General features: G+C 40.8%; 1 protein-coding gene across 1 annotated transcript in view; it reads left to right on the forward strand.

Annotated features, from left to right (window-relative positions):
* The window catches only part of RASSF3 (Ras association domain family member 3), a 115375-nt gene extending 102263 nt beyond the window's left edge, over positions 1–13112 (forward strand). The window contains exons 3-5 of the mRNA XM_043968590.1: positions 1322–1565; positions 3510–3619; positions 9914–13112. Coding sequence (XP_043824525.1) covers positions 1322–1565; positions 3510–3619; positions 9914–10063 — 504 coding nt within the window. The 3' untranslated portion in view covers positions 10064–13112. The remainder of the gene's footprint in view (positions 1–1321; positions 1566–3509; positions 3620–9913) is intronic.
* The last annotated feature ends 4891 nt before the right edge of the window (positions 13113–18003 follow it).

Here is an 18003-nt window from a genome sequence, read left to right on the forward strand (position 1 = left end):
TCTCAAAGTTCTGTTCTCCCTAATCTTGGCAGAAATCCCCATGGGAAGAAGCCTCAGTTTACCTCTCTTTTGCTGCCCCTGGCTAAAACAACAGGCCCTAACATTTCCACCAACACTGCCCCTTGGACCCAAAGACCTTAATCCCATCTTCCTCCCTAAGTTTCTTTTTAGCAATCTAAGGAATGCAATTGTAATTCCATTCATAAATTGTGAACAAATGTTTATGATTTCCAGGGGTTCACAATTGCAGCCTGAATTTGACTTAAAAAAAATGTTAAGGGGGCAGCTAGGTGGTACAGTGGATAAAGCACTGGCCCTGGATTTAGGAGTACCTGAGTTCAAATCCAGCCTCAGACACTTGACACTTACTAGCTGTGTGACCCTGGGCAAGTCACTTAACCCTCATTGCTCCGCAAAAACAAAACAAAAAAAATGTTAATCTTGAAAGTTCATTGTAACCTGCTTCATGTTGATGCTTCAGCAAGAAATAATGTCTGAGTAAAACAATAATGTATGCAGTCAGAGCTACCTCAAGTGATCTTTTCTAGCCTCTTGGATTACCCCTTTTTTTAGAGTGTCACAAAGTTCTAATTGTAGATTCCTTTTTCTCCAGGGGGGTTCTGTGTCTTTTATGATGGGGATACCTCCTTTGTGTACTCAGTCCTGATATTTCTCATTAGCCTTGGTCAATTTCATGGTTTGGCCAATAGGGATTTGACTGGGGGAATTACCTTAAAAATGGGTCCAGACTCCTCACATATGGCTGTAGCAACGTGAATGAATGAATAGATCTCATGGACTGAACATATCAAAGCCAACAAGAGGGGCTTCTAAAACTTCCCCATCTGCCTAGCAGACTTGGCTCATGGGCTGTGTGCCCTCCACATGAAGGCCTCCCATTGAGGTCTCCCTCCTTTTTTTGATCTTGAGCTATAATTTCATTGATTTGGGGAACCTGCAGTTTGGAAACTCATTTTAACAATGATGTTTAGCAACTGATCTAAGACCACAATCCCAGAAAATTGCCAGGAGCAGTTGAGAGGTTAAGTGACCTGTCAGCGGCTGTGTAGCTAGTATGGGTATAGAAGAAAGTCTTTGAACTGGTCTTCCTGACTCCGTGGTACACCCCCTCAGCACCACCCCACACTTAGGCCCTTTCCCTCTGGGGGAAAATCTTTGGAGGAGATCTGCCACCAAGATACAAGGGTAGAAGCAGGGAATGAGTTTTTCTGCTTGACACTGGCCTTGTCTCCCATCTTATTTTAATGCTTTCCAAACTCCAGGGCTTGACTGGACCATGTTTTTTGTCTTCCTGCTACAGAATTCCAATGGGATTTACACTGGCTTTATCAAAGTTCAGATGGAATTATGCAAACCTGTCACTGCATGGACTGCTCAGAACCCAGAAAAACATGCTTCCTATAATAATGGCTGCATGAATACACTTCACATCAGCAGTACCAACACTGTCCGGGAAGTTATCGAGGCCCTGCTCAAAAAGTTTCTAGTGTCTGAAAGCCCAGCCAAGTTTGCACTTTATAAGCGTTGTCACAGGGAAGATCAAGGTAAGTTGCCATTTAAATTGTTCTTATTTCCGTATACAGGATGGGCCAAAAGTCACAAAGGCGTTTCAATATTTAATAACTCCTTTATTTTTTGTTTTTAATTTATAATTCCCTAGCATCAGGGGCAGCTAGGTGGTGCAGTGGATAAAGCACCAGCCCTGGATTCAGGAAGACCTGAGTTCAAATCCGGCCTCAGACACTTTACACTTACTAGCTGTGTGACCCTGGGCAAGTCACTTAACCCTCATTGCCCTGCAAAAAAAAAAAAAACAAACCCAAAAAACATGAAAACATTTATGACCCTGACTTGCCCATCCTTATCTCATGTGACTTTTTTTCATTGATCAATAAGCATATATCAAGTACCCTACCGGGTATTGGGGATATGGAGATAAAAATGAGACCGTTTCTGACCTCAAGGAACCTCCTTTCTGTTTGACAAAAATCACTCGTAAGATCCTATAGAGCTTGAAGGGACCTGAGGGGTCACATTGTCTAAGCCCTTCATTTTACAGATGAAGAAACTGAGGCCGAGGCAGTTTAAATCATTTGCCCAGAGTCACGGAAAGAGGAAGCTTCAAGGGGTGGGTTGAGGATCCCGGGTCCTTTCACTACAGAGCCAACAAGCTGAGTTAAAAATCTGACCTCAGAACCCCTTACTGGCTGTGTGACCTTGGGCAGATCACTTAACCTCTGCCAAGAAAACCCCAAATGGGGTCGATATGACTCAACAGCAACAACAATAATATATATCGAGCAGCCATGCTGGATGACTCAAAAGGGAATAGATATCTACATTGTTGGATGTTCTGCACAAGGAAATCCCAGCACACGCAGCCTATGTCCGATGTTCATTTGACTATGGGGTGTCTACATTTCATTAAGCACTCTCTTTTTCCCTCTAACTTTCCTGGGTAGAGCTTGAAACAGCTGTAGGAAATCGACTTCTGCCATATTGTTGTCTGTCTGTCCCTTCCCAGAACTCTACACCTGCAGTTTGTCCCCCACGTGCTAGGGAGGAGTGGTGGGCATGTTGGGAGGTGCCAGGAGATCACAGGTGGCACTTATATTTTCCTCATACTTGGAGGATTTTTCTGTTGCTCCATCTAACAACGTTAGTTACCCAGCCAAAATAGTACTGTTCCCTGTTAATAACTGTTCTAACCAAGGAGACCGAAGAACTTGCCTGACATTCCTCTCTAGCGCATGGTTGTGGATACACATATATGTGTGTTTGTTTGTTTGTTTTTAGTGAGGCAATTGGGGTTAAGTGACTTGCCCAGGGTCACACAGCTAGTAAGTGTTAAGTGTCTGAGGCCGGATTTGAACTCAGGTACTCCTGACTCCAGGGCTGGTGCTCTATCCACTGCGCCACCTAGCTGCTGTGTGTTTTAAAAATTAATCCCAAAGTCACGGTAGCTTTTGTTCTAACTCTTAAGCTGGTTAAAAGCTATTGACCTTGAATGTGGAAAGATTCATTTAGGGCAGCTAGGTGGCACAGTGGATAGAGCACCGGCCCTGGAATCAGGAGTACCTGAGTTCAAATCTGGCCTCAGACACTTAATACTTACTAGCTATGTGACCCTGGGCAAGTCACTTAACCCCAATTGCCTCACCAAAAAAAAAAAAGAAAGATTCATTTAATTTTTTTCTTACATAGGACCATATGTTCTTGTTACAGTCTTTTTAAAAAGTTTTAGCATGTGACCTAATTGACTTTTTTTTTCTGGGGAAAAAAAAATAGAACCACATTGTGTTTTGTATTGACTGTTTTTATCTGACTTTGTAACCTGCCCATGATGTTGATTCATTCATTTTAGTACTGGCCAAGTGTAGTAAGAAGGGGGAGGGTATAGTGGATAGATTTCTTTGAATGTTGGGAGCAGGCTTGTTTAATGGATAAATAAGCACTGTATAAAATGGATCTATTGTTTCCCTGTGCAGTTTACGCGTGCAAGCTCTCAGACCGAGAACACCCTCTTTATCTGCGTTTGGTTGCAGGGCCGAGGACAGAAACCCTGAGCTTTGTTCTACGTGAGCACGAAATCGGAGAGGTAAGCGGTGTTCGTTATTATTGTTTTGGGGTACACCATCCCTGTTTATCTCCCTGGTGTAACCAAGTGGAAGAAGTAGGATGAGGAGGCAAGGACAAACCCAGTGTCAATCTGCCATTAATATTTCTGTGTAGCCTTGTCTTTGCCTCATATTTGGGAGTCGAGAGAAACTTTATTTTTTGTTTTGTTTTGGTTTTTTTTTTGGTCAGGCAATTGGGGTTAAGTGACTTGCCCAGGGTCACACAGCTAATAAGTGTCAAGCGTCTGAGGCTGGATTTGAACTCAGGTATTCCTGACTCCAGGGCTAGTGCTCTATCCACTGCGCCACTTAGCTGCCCCCTGAGAAACTGTGTTTTTTTTTTTAATTAATAAAGTATTTTATTTTTTTTCCGTTACATGTAAAGATAGTTCTCAACTTTTGTTTATACAAGCTTTACAATTTCAGATTTTTCTCCCTCCCTCCCCTCCCTCCCCCCTCCCCTAGACAGCAGGTAATCTGATATAGGTTTTATATATATATATATATATATATATATATATATATATATATATATATATATATATATATGTATATATATATACACACACACACACATAATAACATTAAACATATTTCTGCGTTAGTCATGTTATAAGAGAAAAAAAATCAGCAATGATGAAAAACCTCAAAATAGAAAAAAACTACAGCATCAAAAACAAAAGAAATAGTATGGTTCATTCAGCATCTATACTCTGCAGTTCTTTTTTTTTTTTTTTTCCTGGATTTGGAGATCCTCTTCCATCACAAGTTCCCTGGAACTCTTCTGTACCATTGCATTGGTGAGAAGAATATAGTCCATCACAGTAGATCAACACTCAATGTTGATGATACTGTGTACAATGTTCTTCTAGTTCTGCTCATCTCACTCATCATCAGCTCACGTAAGACCCTCCAGGTTTCTCCGAACTCTTCCTGTTCATCATTTCTTACAGCACAATAGTATTCCATTGTATTCATATACCACAACTTGTCTAGCCATTCCCCAATTGATGGGCACCCCCTCAACTTCCAATTCCTTGCCACCACATAAAGAGCAGCTATAAATATTTTTGTACATGTGGGTCCCTTTCCCCTTTCCATGATTTCTTTGGGAAAAAGACCCAAAAGTGGTATTGCTGGGTCAAAGGGTATGCACAGCTTTATCACCCTTTGGGCATAATTCCAAATTGCTCTCCAGATTGGTTGGATCAAGAAACTGTATTTTTCTTTCTTTCTTTCTTTTTTTTTTTTGGTGAGGCAATTGGGGTTAAGTGACTTGCCTAGGGTCACACAGCTAGTAAGTGTTAAGTGTCTGAGGTCAGATTTGAACTCAGGTACTCCTGACTCCAGGACCGGTGCTCTATCCACTGCGCCACCTAGCTGCCCCGAAACTGTATTTTTAAAAGGTCTTTTATCACAGTTTAGAGGTGGGTTTGTGGTGGTCCCTAGGTATTCCTCAATAAAGAATTATACTCTTGCACACAGTCCAATTAGAATTAAAGTGGTCTTTTATTTGGCTTTAGGGAAGTGACCAAGTGGGAAGTCAAAGATTTCAGCCCTCAGGAAAGAGGACTTAGAAACATTCTCCATCTCCAACAGAAGGAAGGCAAAAGCTTAAAAATGGGAAAGTTCTGGGGGCAGCTAGGTGGAGCAGTAGATAAAGCACTGGCCCTAGATTCAGGACGACCTGAGTTCAAATCCAGCCTCAGACACTTGACACTTACTAGCTGCGTGACCCTGGCCAACTCACTTAACTCTCACTGCCCCCCCTCCCCCAAATGGGAACGTTCCCTTTTGTGGTGGGGTGGGGAAAGCTCGGATGCTTATCATATTCCTGAGAGTCAAAGGGGATTTTTTAAAAAATGAAAGTCCTGACCTTTTGGGGTTATTGCTTTCTCCTAGCTTCAGTCAGGTAGTAGCCATGCTATAGAATTTTATCTCCCCTTACTTTTTACGTGTGTCTGTCCTGATATCTAGTTGGTCTATTTAAATTTTAATAGTCCCTTGATTCCTCAATATGTCTGTCCTGTTATCTGTTCATCTTTGGTTTTGCTTCTCACAGGAGAAATTTCTTCTGATTTATCCTAAGCCCATGTCACTTTGAAGTGTAGAAGGGGACATTGAGTAGTTTTGTTGCTATCTCGTTGAACTTAATATTTTAGATATATGTGTGTGTGTGTACATATATATATGTTTTATATATCTATACACACATATATGTATATATACATACTCACACTTTCTTATACACTCATCTTTCCTGTTCATATATTGAAATGTTTGTGTTTGTTAATTAAATCACCATTTAAAAATTAGGTTGGGGGGGTGGAATTTTTTTCATATTCTTTTATGCTTTAACTGTTACTTTAATTTTGAACATTGACATTTGCCATATGTTCATCCCTAGGAAAATGTTTCCTTGCTAATTCATTGTAAATTGGAGGGAAAAGAGTTTCCTACTTCTTGGCAAACAAGACTCTGAATTAAACAAATTTAAAATTTTTTCATAGGCTAATAGGAAGGGGACCTTTGAGGCCTAAGTTCAACTCTTGAATTTTATCCAGTTCTAGGCATTCTAGAGAGTTTATTTATTTTTTGTTTTGTTTTGTTTTGTTTTGGTTTTTTGGGTGAGGCAATTGGGGTTAAGTGACTTGCCCAGGGTCACACAGCTAGTATGTGTCACGTGTCTGGAGCCAGATTTGAACTCAGGTCTTCCTGACTCCAGAGCCAGTGCTCTATCCATTGTGCCACCCAGCTAACAGTGACCCTTGAATTTTAGAGAGGAGGAAATTCAGACTCAGATAAGCAGGATTTGGACTTGGATCCAGCCAGTGTCCTTTCTGCTATACCATATTGCCATGAATGATTAAGACATTATGCCTCCTTGTGTTCTTGAGACGAAAGCAAGAATGCTTTTAGGGCAGTAAAGTGTAAGGAGAAAAGGCCTTGCAATGACCTTTGGACTGGTTGTTAACTCCATGATTAACAAATCTGTTGGTCCCTTAATCTCAGTCTCTCATCTATATATAACATGGGAGTGAAAATGACCCACTTCCAGGATGATGAAGATGAACGAGAGACTTGAATGTGAGATGATCCATTCAGCAGTTTTGAGTTTGGAGAAGGAAAAACCGCTTTTATAAATTATTCATGTTGCTTTGTACTTTGTAACTTTTGAGGCTTTCTGAATACAAACTCCCATTGTTCAGAGAAGTCCCGTTTTGGAATTCTGATTTGGATCCTTAAAAAGACATTTTTGACCATATATTAGCATTTCCCCTGAAAGCTCAAACTCCAAACATTCGTTGTAGCCTCTATAGAGTTTTAAAATTTGGTATTGTTTTGTTAAGTGATCCCATCTGGCTAACTTAATATGTAAACCCGGGAGTGGGGCTCCAGCTGTAGTTGGTTTTGGAATGTTCCCTCACACATCCTTAGAGTTTAGTAAATAGAGCGAACAATTATATCCCTAATTGCTTTGTTTGATTGTTTTCTGACAAGACTAGGGGCCTACTAGCAAGGATACTCTACCAGAGAGAGATCATAGGCATTAATTGTGCAATTTATAATCATGCAGACCTTGGGGTATTGAGAAGTGACTTGCCCAAGGTCACACAGCCAGTGTGTGTCAGAGACGAATTTTCTGACTTTGAAACTAACTGCTGATCCACAATACCACACTGCTTCTTTGAAATATACAGTATATGGGGTTTCTTTTCCTTCTGAATAACTCCAAGATTAACTGAGAGTTTGGTAGATGTAACAAGTTGGTAACATTGGCTTTATTTGTTGTTGGTTTTTTCTTCCACATTTATTAAGCATAATACCCATTAAAATCCCCTGTTTATTTTTTGGTATTTTGGTATGTAAATTGGCACTCCTCTCCCTATTCCCTTCACACAACATTCCTTGTTCCTGGAATCCCCTCCCCTTTGCCACTGCCCAGCCTCAATTTCCTAAAAAACCCAGTGTAAACCTCAAATCCTGGAAGCCTTTGATTATTTATTTATTCCACCCCCAGGTCTAAGGATCAGAGCTTTCAGTCTGGCAAAGACCTTGAAGGTCGTCTAATACAACTCTGATTTTAGAGATGAGGACACTGATTCCCAGAGAGATTAAATAGCAGAGTAAGGATTTGAACCTTTTAGTCATGTCATGGAGGAAAGATGGTGGTTCTTAGGTATTCCTTGATAAAGAATTACACTCTCACACACAATCCAGTTAGAATTAAAGTGGTCTTTTATTGGGCACTAGGGAAACTGACAGAGTGGGAAGTCAAATACTCCCCTCAGGGAGGGCCAAAAAACAGTCTCCTCTTCTGACAGAAGGAAGGCAAAAACTTGATAGAGGCTAGATGGGGTGTCCACTTGAAAACTGGCAAGTTCCCTTTTGGGGTGGGGTGGGGAAAGAAAGCTTGGATGCTTGTCATATTCTTGGGAGTCGAAGGGGATTTTTTTGAAATGATGATCCTGACCTTTGGGGTTATCTCTCTCTCTCCTAGCTCTGGTCAGGTAGTAGCCACACCTAAGTGACTTTCCTGCTATAGAATTTTTATTTTCCCTTATGTGTGTCTGTCCTGATGTCTAGTTGGACAATCTAAACTTTAATAGTCCTTTGATTCCTCTATATGTCTGTCCTGTTTTCTGATCATCTTTGGTTTTGCTTCTCACAGGAGAAACTTCTTCTGATTTATCCTAAACCCCATGTCAGTCATGAGAATGAACCTCAAAATCTGAAATCGTTTTTTGTTTGTTTGGGGTTTTTTTTTTGGTTTTTTGGTTTTTGTTTTTTTTTAGTGAGGCAATTGGGGTTAAGTGACTTGCCCAGGGTCACACAGCTAGTGTTAAGTGTCTGAGGCCGGATTTGAACTCAGGTCTTCCTGACTCCAGGGCTGGTGCTCTATCCACTGTGCCACCTAGCTGCCCCAAAATCATTTTAGAAAGAAATTTATTAGGTCATTTGGTAAAGGAGAGTGAATCAGAAAGGAGATGTGCTTTGGTTCTCTCTCACCCAGGTTTATATAGTATATAGGGTTTAGACATGGGTACTTGTAACCATAGGCAGTTAAGCAGTTTTGCCCAGAGGACAATGTGGAAGCTTAGGTATATTGAGATAGATTATCAGTAAACTTAAACATTTAATAAAATGTGGGCAAAGCCAGAACACAAGGGGAACCCAGAATACAAGCTTGGGTGTGGGTTTGGGTGGATCCAGGACCTGCTGGTACCAAAATTCCTTGTTACCTCCTGCATTCCTAGAGAGTTACTGAGGTCAGGGTGACATTCTGGGTTCAAACAATCTTTAGTCACAAAGCTAGATTAAAATGATATTAATAAATGATAAAAAATAATTCACAAACCTGGGTCCTCTGATTCCATATCTGGCATCCTTCCCCTAACCCCCCATTACACCATATCCTTGAAGGCAAGGAATGTTTGGGTTTGTTAATTTTTTGTGTGTAGTGGGTTGGGGCAGGGAGTGGGGAGGGGAATATCTTCTTATCCCCAGTGCTTAGGCACATAATAGTCATAATTAAGTTTGTTGAATTAAATTCACCTCCCTGTATTCATCGGACCTCAACACATTTGTACTATCCATATTTGTACTGCATCAGCTTTTGCTTATTGTAATGTTTTTTCTTTTTTCCCCCCTTTTTTTTGTGGGGCAATGAGGGTTAAGTGACTTGCCCAGGGTCACACAGCTAGTAAGTGTCAAGTGTTTGAGGCCAGATTTGAACTCAGGTCCTCCTGAATCCAGGGCTAGTGCTTTATCCACTGCACCACCTAGCTGCCCCTGTGATGTTATTTCTTAAGTGTTTCTCTAGATGTCTTCAGTACTTTTTCTCAGATGGATCTAAATAGGGTATTCTGTTTTTACCCAGTCCAAGCCTTACCTAACTGATTGTTCCTCTGATCACTGAGGGTTCAGATAAAGAATTCCTTTAATTAAAACATATCCAGGGGCAGCTGGGTGGTCCAGTAGATATTGCACCAGCCCTGGAAATCAGGAGGGCCTGAATTCAAATCTGTCCTCAGACACTTCCTAGCTGTGTGACCCTGGGAAAGTCATTTCACCCTGTTTGTCTCAGTTTCCTCATCTGTAAAATGAGCTGGAGAAGCAAATGATAAACCACTCTAGCATGAGAAAACCCCACATGGAGTCATAAAGAGTAGAACATGACAGAAATGACCGAATAATAAGAAAAACACAAAATGCTAACTCACTAAAGTAAATATGACGTATTATTCACTAATAATTTGTGTTTACCCTTGCAGTGGGAAGCCTTCAGTCTTCCTGAGCTACAAAACTTCTTGCGGATCCTGGACAAGGAAGAAGATGAACAGCTGCAGAACCTTAAGCGGCGCTATGCAACTTACAGACACAAACTTGAAGAAGCCCTCGAAGAAACATGGAAGCTGGATTAAGCAGCAGCCCTGGACCACTCAGGAATAGTGCAGGCTACTTAAAAAAAAGACCAAAAAAATTTAAAAAACAACAAACTCAGACGTAGCATGCTCAGTACAGTGGACAAGACAGCAGCAGCAGGTGTACTCTTTGTTAAGTGAGCTGGTTTACAGTCTTATGATGACAGGGTACCTCTCCCCAATTTTTAGATTTTGTCCCATTCGGCACCTGTCACCTATTACCTGTTTAAGGGACCTGCAAGCTCGTCATGTTATGATACCACCCCAGAATCCTCTGTCAGTGGGTGGTATCACCCTTCGGCAGGCTGTGAATCTGTGGTAGATACCTAGCAGCATGCTAGGATGCTTTAAAATATGAAGGATAGGGTGTGGTTTTACCTCTACCTTTTTTTAAAAATGATTTTATGGCTTTTAGCTGAAGAATTTAAAGATTGGTTATTTTTTTAAAGACTAAAAGAAAAATCCAATCTGAACAGTTTTAAGCATCAAACTATACTGTTTTTCCTATTGTTAAACAGTTTATATTTTTGCATGAAAACAGCCATGTACAATGGAAGGTATAAGGAAGCTAGGAACTTTTGAAAAAATTTTGAAGGGTTTTTAATGGAGTAGGCCTAAAGAAAGAAAAGAGTAAGTCAGAAAGAAGGCATGAGAAGAGATGGGGATCTTTTGGTGGCCAGTGATGGAAGTATGAATAGTTTACTTATGATGGATAAGAGGAATGTGGAATTTGCTTGTAACTCGCTTTTAAAACAATATAGTTTTAAGGTGTAGGATGTTAAATGTATGGGATGACTTGATTTCTTGGGGGGGTGGGATTTGGGATAGCAGCTAAAGCAAAGGAGCTAAGAAAAAGCTGGGTCACTCCTGAGGCTGCTATGAAAACTGAGGGTGGGCCTTATAAAGCTGGGCCTTTGTCTAAGCAGAGCAGTACCCTCAGGTAATGTGGGATATGCCACTTACTACCACTACCTGCATAAATTCACTTGGCGTGGACTGGTTGGTCTGTTTGGTGCGATAGCTATAAGGAAGCAAATGGACCTGAACCAAGAGAAGCACAGACCAGTTTCCAGGGAATCGTGAACCCTTTGGTGATGCCTAATGCTGTCCCCTTAGCATTTTAGAAACTGTTGTCATTGTGTGGCTTCTGTCACGTGAGGTTGTTTCCTGGGAAGGTCTGCCTTTGTCCTTAGCAGAAAAGACTAGAGGAAATGAGCTGTTTCACCTGGTATTTCACAAAAAAAGGAACAGTCAGGTCAGAAGCTGCATCTGATTCTAATTTTCTAGGCTTAGAGGACTGAAGTCCTCAAAGCCCTGTGGAGCATCTGTAGTCACTTCTCTACTTTCTCGGTCCTTCCTCCCTCCCTCCCTACCTCCCTCTGTTCTTCCTTTCCCTCTCTTCTTTGGAGTCAATACTGAACCAGGATGTGTTATATTGCCAAGTTCTCCCCACCCAAAACTGCTTGGCCCCCGGCAGAATCAAAGCATGTCAGGGGAAAAGGAGGGGAAAGAGTTTATATTTGACTGTTAATATAACTGGTATTTGTTTAAACAACAGATGCTTGTTCCAACCAACCAAAGAGATGGATGGGCGTGCAATAGAAGCCTTCCTCAAATCAGGTTCAAATAACTCCTCGCTCTTGAGTGTCCCTAGCATAAATGGTTTATTCCAGTGGAAACAGGAACAAAATAAAATAAAATTTACCGAAGTTCAAGGGGGCCTGTGCCGCCCATTTTTACAATAGACATTTATTATAAATTCCCAAGGAATTGTTAACACATTAGTGACACCTAATGGCTTCTTTGCGAAACTCCAAGGTGGTTCAGCCGTGTGCCTCTTATTCTGCAAACTGTGCCTTGTTGCTTCTCATTCATTCATTTCCAGATTTTTCAGGCTAACTTGACGAAGCACAATCATTGTGTCCTAACCGTTTGTGGGTTATGCAGTACTACACAAGTGACTGAGACAATCATATCTTCCGAAACTGTTAAGGAAGACTTGGTTTTGTTTTTTTTTTTTTAAGTAGAACGATATTAAAATATGTTTGCCATAGGGGCGGCTAGGTGGCGCAGTGGATAGAGCACCGGCCCTGGATTCAGGAGGACCTGAGTTCAAATTCGGCCTCAGACACTTAACACTAGCTGTGTGACCCTGGGCAAGTCACTTAACCCCAATTGCCTCACTAAAAAAAAAAAATGTTTGCCACATCACGTCTGTTTAGTTTGCATGAAACTGTGTAGTGCATGTATGAGGTTTTAAGTGACATTATCAACGGACACTTTACTGTAAAGTTCAGGGAATGCTGTTATGATTATTAATATTTTTTTTTATTATTATTCAGACCACAGCCTGGGTTTGAGTATTCTCTTAGCAACCACCACCTGAGTTTGGACTAACCTGTCCCAGTTCGATCAGAAGTTTATATTTTGTGAAGCTTCGCCTTTTCCTGTATGAATGCTCTTAGGATCTAACAGTGGTAGCCGATGGGTATCTGTGAATTATCTTTTTTTTTTTTTTACTTGAAGTAGGTTGTCTGTAAAATAGCATCCTTGTTGTATATTATCCAGAAACCTCAGTTGTTGTCTTATATGCACTACAAGGCATGATTTGGAAAACTTACTCTACTGAAATTTGCAGGTCTTGAAAGACTGATTTTGTTTGTGACCCCGTCCCCCGCTTTCCCCCCAACACTGGTTACTGCAGCAGCTTTTAAATGTTTTTTAAAAAAATAATTTTTTTTTTTTTAGAAAAGGTCAGGTCTAGCCAAAGAAATGTTTTACAAATTACTATATTAAATGACCTAAGCTTTGCTGTAGTGTTGTTGATATTCAGTGTGTGATGGTACAGGAAGGAGGTTGAAATGAGGTGGTGGTAATGCAGGGAAGCATTTTAAATTGTAAAAGTAAAAAAGTTTTTTTTTTAAAGTTATACTATTTATAATTTTGACAAGTTTAATTTTATTTTTATAGGGAAAAATACTTTCCCCTTAAAATTGTTTCTGAAATGGCAAATTGTTGTTCTACTTATTAAAGTTGCAGTTGTTGTTTGTTTAGTGTTTGTGTGTTTTTATTGGGTGACACTCTACAAGTAATTAAAGAAACCTGCATCAAAGATCATGCATGGGGTAGGAGGGAAGAGCTTGGGGACTATTTGGATGGTTGTCTACTGGGGTGTTGAAAGTAGAGTATATTCTTTTTATTTTCTTTTATTTTAACTTTTTATTTGTTCTTTTTAAATTACTGCCCTTTGCCTCCTTAGGAAAAATAATCTAGTTGGTCACTCTCTATGTTTCTACTTTGAGTTTTTAGTTTAGTGCTTCCCTAATAGCTCTCTACTTCTCTCAGTGACTGACAATTGTGGCACCATTGGATTAAATCCTAGGGAGACTAACAATGAGAAGAGCCAGAATAAGGAACATTGGACCATAGATTTGGAGCGGTAAGGGATCTGAGAGGGCCACCATGCCCAATCCCTTAATTTTACCAATAAAGGAAACTGAGGCACAGAGGAGTTACTTGATGTATTACCAGCAATGTCACATCACTTGCCCCCACAGGCTTTTCAGAGGACCCAAGGATCAACTCTAGTAGCATCTCCTTCGAGAGGTCTTTCTTCATTCTCTTTAATTATTGGTGCCCTCCATCTCTGGTATTTACCTGTAAATCAATTGTATTCTCCTAGTAGGATCCTTGAGGGCAGGGGTTGTCTCATTTTTTCTTTGTATTTTCCAGACTTAGCCCAGTGCCTGACATACAGTAGGTGCTTAATAAATGTTTGCTGGGGCAGCTAGGTGGCGCAGTGGATAAAGCACTGGCCCTGGATTCAGGAGGACCTGAGTTCAAACCCAACCTCAAACATTTGACACTTACTAGCTGTGTGACTTTGGCAAGTCACTTAACCCTCATTGCCCTGTGCAAAAAAAAAATAAAAATAAATAAATTTCAGGGCAGCTAGGTGGCACAGTGGATAGAGCACCGGCCCTGAATTCAGGAGGACCTGAGTTCAAATCCAGATTCAGACACTTAACACTTACTAGCTGTGTGACCCTAGGCAAGTCATTTAACCCCAATTGCCTCACCAAAAGAAAAAAATAAATGCTTGTTGATGTCTGAACTAGAAAAAAGAATATTAAGGGAGTGGGGCATAATAGCTTTTTTTCAAGTATTAGAAAAGCTATTAAGTAGAAGAGGGGGTAAGTAGTCTTTTTGTGTGTGGAGGGGGGGGGGGAGCTCTGAAGGGCAAAAGCAAAATCTAGGCTTGATGTCAAGAAAAATTTCCTAACGATTAAAACAGTCCCAGAGTAGAAGGGTCTGATTGGGAAGGTAGGTAGTGGGTTGTCCCTCATTGGAGGTCTTTAAACAGAGGCTAAAAACCATTTCTGGGTATGTGATAGGAGGGATTCCTTTGGGGGTATGGCTTAATAGATGGCTCTTGAAGTCTCTAGTGCCTTCCAACTCTGAAATTCTGTGATTGCTCCCCAGCCTGGTGGTCTTTTTCTGGACATACCCCACTTTGGATCATAAGACCTTTTCGAGATCACTTAGTCCGGTTCTCTCACTTGCCAAATTTTCACTTTTTGAGAAGTCACTTATCCAAATGCCACTTTCCAAACTGGGCACCAAAGGTGGTAATTACATCAATCCTCTGACTCAGTCTAGTGGTTTCTTCCCAATCCATCAACTGTGAACATTCCTCCTTTAGGATACTCTAGATTTGCTACGTGGCCAGGTGAGAAAACAATTCCCTCGCCCATTCTATAGTGTTGCCAAAGGTCACATTTGGGGGGGCTTCTGTGCCATGGCCGATGCACATTGAGCTGTCAAGTCCACCAGAATTCTGAGATGTTTTTTCCCAAACTATTGTTGAGTTGTTGAGTCCCATCTCCTCCATTGGCGTGGGACTGGACATTGGGAGGATCAAATACCATTATACCATGAAAAGCATTTTCACACACATCAAGTGCTTTACTGGTCTGATGGTTATTTAATGGTTAATGGTTATTAATCTATTAGTACAGCAGGCAGGCCCCTGGGGTTAAATCGGGCCACTTAGCAGGTGTGCTGAATGAAATTTCCACTACGTAGGTAGAGTCATTTCACGACTCAGAAATTAGAACTGCCTGCCAACTCCTCTTGACACAAATATTCTTGCTGTGATGTATCTCCCAGTGCAGAACACTCAAGAATTTCATGCATGCCGTTTTTGGAGCAGTCCCAAAGGATTCAAATTCCATTCTTCGAAAGAAAAAACAAATTGCCACGCTTTCTTGGATTTTTTAGGTAGCGTGCCTTTAGCGGGCATTTCTCTGAAGGCCAGTGCAATGAACCAACTCTGCTTTGGTAAGATTAGGGCACGGTAAACTGGATTTTGATCCTTAGAAGGACAATCATAAAAACTCGGGACTGCTTTGACTTCTGATATCTTAACATTTTCATCCAACTTCATTTTTCTTGCCTTTCCCACCCATGGAGGAGGCAAAATTGGGGGGGGGGCTGGCTTTAAGAAAATTTTGGTGGAACCTCTGATTTGACTGGCATAGAGAACTCCTAGTGACGAAATGCCATCCACCAAATGCAGACCTCTAACAGTTCTGTAATTTTATAGCCTTAAGTAGTTGCCTGGGACACTGAGAGATTGAGTTGGCTAGGGTCACATATTTAGGATATCCCCAGAGAAGACCTTTTTTTTGGGGGGGGGGGTTAGGCAGTTGGGGTTAAGTGACTTGCCCAGGGTCACACAGCTAGTAAGTGTTAAGTGTCTGAGGTCAGATTTGAACTCAGGTCCTCCTGACTCCAAGGCTGGTGCTCTATCCACTGCACCACCTAGCTGCCCCTATCCCAGAGAAGACTTTAACCCCAATTCAGGTTGGCTTTTTATTCTCTTTCAATAGCTGTCATCAGGCAGTCCATAAACATTTATTAGGCACCTACTATGTGCCAGGCATGGTACTAAACATTGGAGATAACTAAAAGAGGCAAAGGACAGTGCCTGGCTTCAAGGAGCTTACAGTCTAATGGGAGAGAAACCAAGCAAACACAAACTATAAGTAGGATGATTAGAAAATAAAGAAGAGAGATCTGGAGGTACTAGAATTAAGAGGGGTTGGGGAAGGCTTCTTGTAGAATAAAGCTTCTTCAACTTAAAATGGATTGTGACCGCATCTCATAACTGAATGTGGAGGTTGTGAAAAATTTGGCAACAGGAAAAGGTTATATATACCTATTTTGTATACCTATATACACAGGGTCGCATAAACATTTCTCCAGTGAAAAGGGGTCAAGAGGGGAAAAATTTAAGAAGCCCTTCTGTAGAAGATGGGATTTTAGTTGGGACTTTAATGATTGTTAAAGAGGCAATGGGGCAGATAGGTGGCAAAGTGGATAGAGTACTGGAGCTTCGAATCAGGAAGGCTCACATTCACGAGTTCAAATTCAGCTTTTATGATTGTAGGCAAGTCACTTCACCCTGTTTGCATCAGTTTCCTCTTCTATACAATGAACTGGAGTAGGAAGTGGCAAACCACTCCAATACCTCTGCCAAGAAAACCCCAAATGGGGTCACAAAGAGTCAGGCACCACCGAACAACAAAAACAAAACAATAAAGAGGTATAGGAAATCAGGCATTCCAAATATACTGTGTGTAACTATTAATTATAGAATAATTTGGAATTATATAAGAGAAGTCATTAAGCTGTCCATACCCCTTAATCTAAATAGATCACTCCTGGGCATATACCCAAAGGAGGTTAAAGACTGAACTATGCATACCCCCCCAAAATATTCTAAGCAATACTTTTCATAGCAGAAAAACTGGAAAGAATGGGCATCCACAGAGTGAGGAAAATATCTGAACAAATGCTGGTGTATGAATTTAATGATTTGTACATGAATTTAATTTATTAATTTAAACTGGGTAGGACTTACCTAAATCGATGCAGAATGAAAGCAGAAGCAAGATAACAGGAGACAGGACTACACTCTTGTTTACAAAACCATAGTTTTTGTGATCTGGCCAATCTCCCTCATGGAAAAGTAATGACAGAACACCCCCCTCTGTTCCCCTCCCCCCACATACACCTTTCAGTAGAAAGCTGTAGTGCTGCAAATGTGAAATAAGACAGGACACCAGACACAGGGTAGCTGTGTCTGATTTCGTTCCAATATTTTTCTTTGCTACATACACACACACAGGGATAGTATGAATGGGGTAAAGGTAGAAAAAGCTGGTATAAAAATGAAAGGAGGAAATAAAACTAAAAAATCTGCCACGGAAATTGATTTTTAACATCAAAGATGAATGGAAAAGGTTCCATCCATACAAAAAATATTTACAGCAACATATTGTGGTATAATTATAAAGAAAGTGAGTGTCCATCAATTGGGGAATGGATGAACAAATTATGGTAGATGGATATAGTGGAATATTATTATGAAAGAAATGACAAATATAAAAAATTGGGGTCTAGAAGGGAATTGGCAGAATCAAGATAATGATTTCCAAGGATGACCCCAATAATGGAAGTAAAAGAAAAGAACTTGGGAGGCAGCTAGGTGGCACCAGCCCTGGAGTCAGGAAGACCTGAGTTCAAATTCGGCCTCAGACACTTGACACTTAACTAGCTGTATGACCCTGGGCAAATCACTTAACCCTCATTCCCCCACCCCCACCCCCACCCCAAAAAGAAAATAACTTGGATCAGTTTTGAACTCTTATAATGCAATGATCAATTATGATTTCAAAGGACCAATAAGGAAACAAAAGGCGATGGAAGAAAGGTGTTGAGACATACTTTTTCAGAAATAGTGAAAAGCGATTTATTTTGTTAATTCTACTTGTTACAAAGGGGGAGGGGGTCTATGTGGAGGTGAGTTGTGGGAAGTGACAAGGGGAAAAATGAAAAAAAGTTCAAGATGGAACATAAACGGGGCAATTCAATGA

Source organism: Dromiciops gliroides, chromosome 5 (genome assembly GCF_019393635.1).
Source record: "Dromiciops gliroides isolate mDroGli1 chromosome 5, mDroGli1.pri, whole genome shotgun sequence".
Lineage (NCBI taxonomy): Eukaryota > Metazoa > Chordata > Mammalia > Microbiotheria > Microbiotheriidae > Dromiciops > Dromiciops gliroides.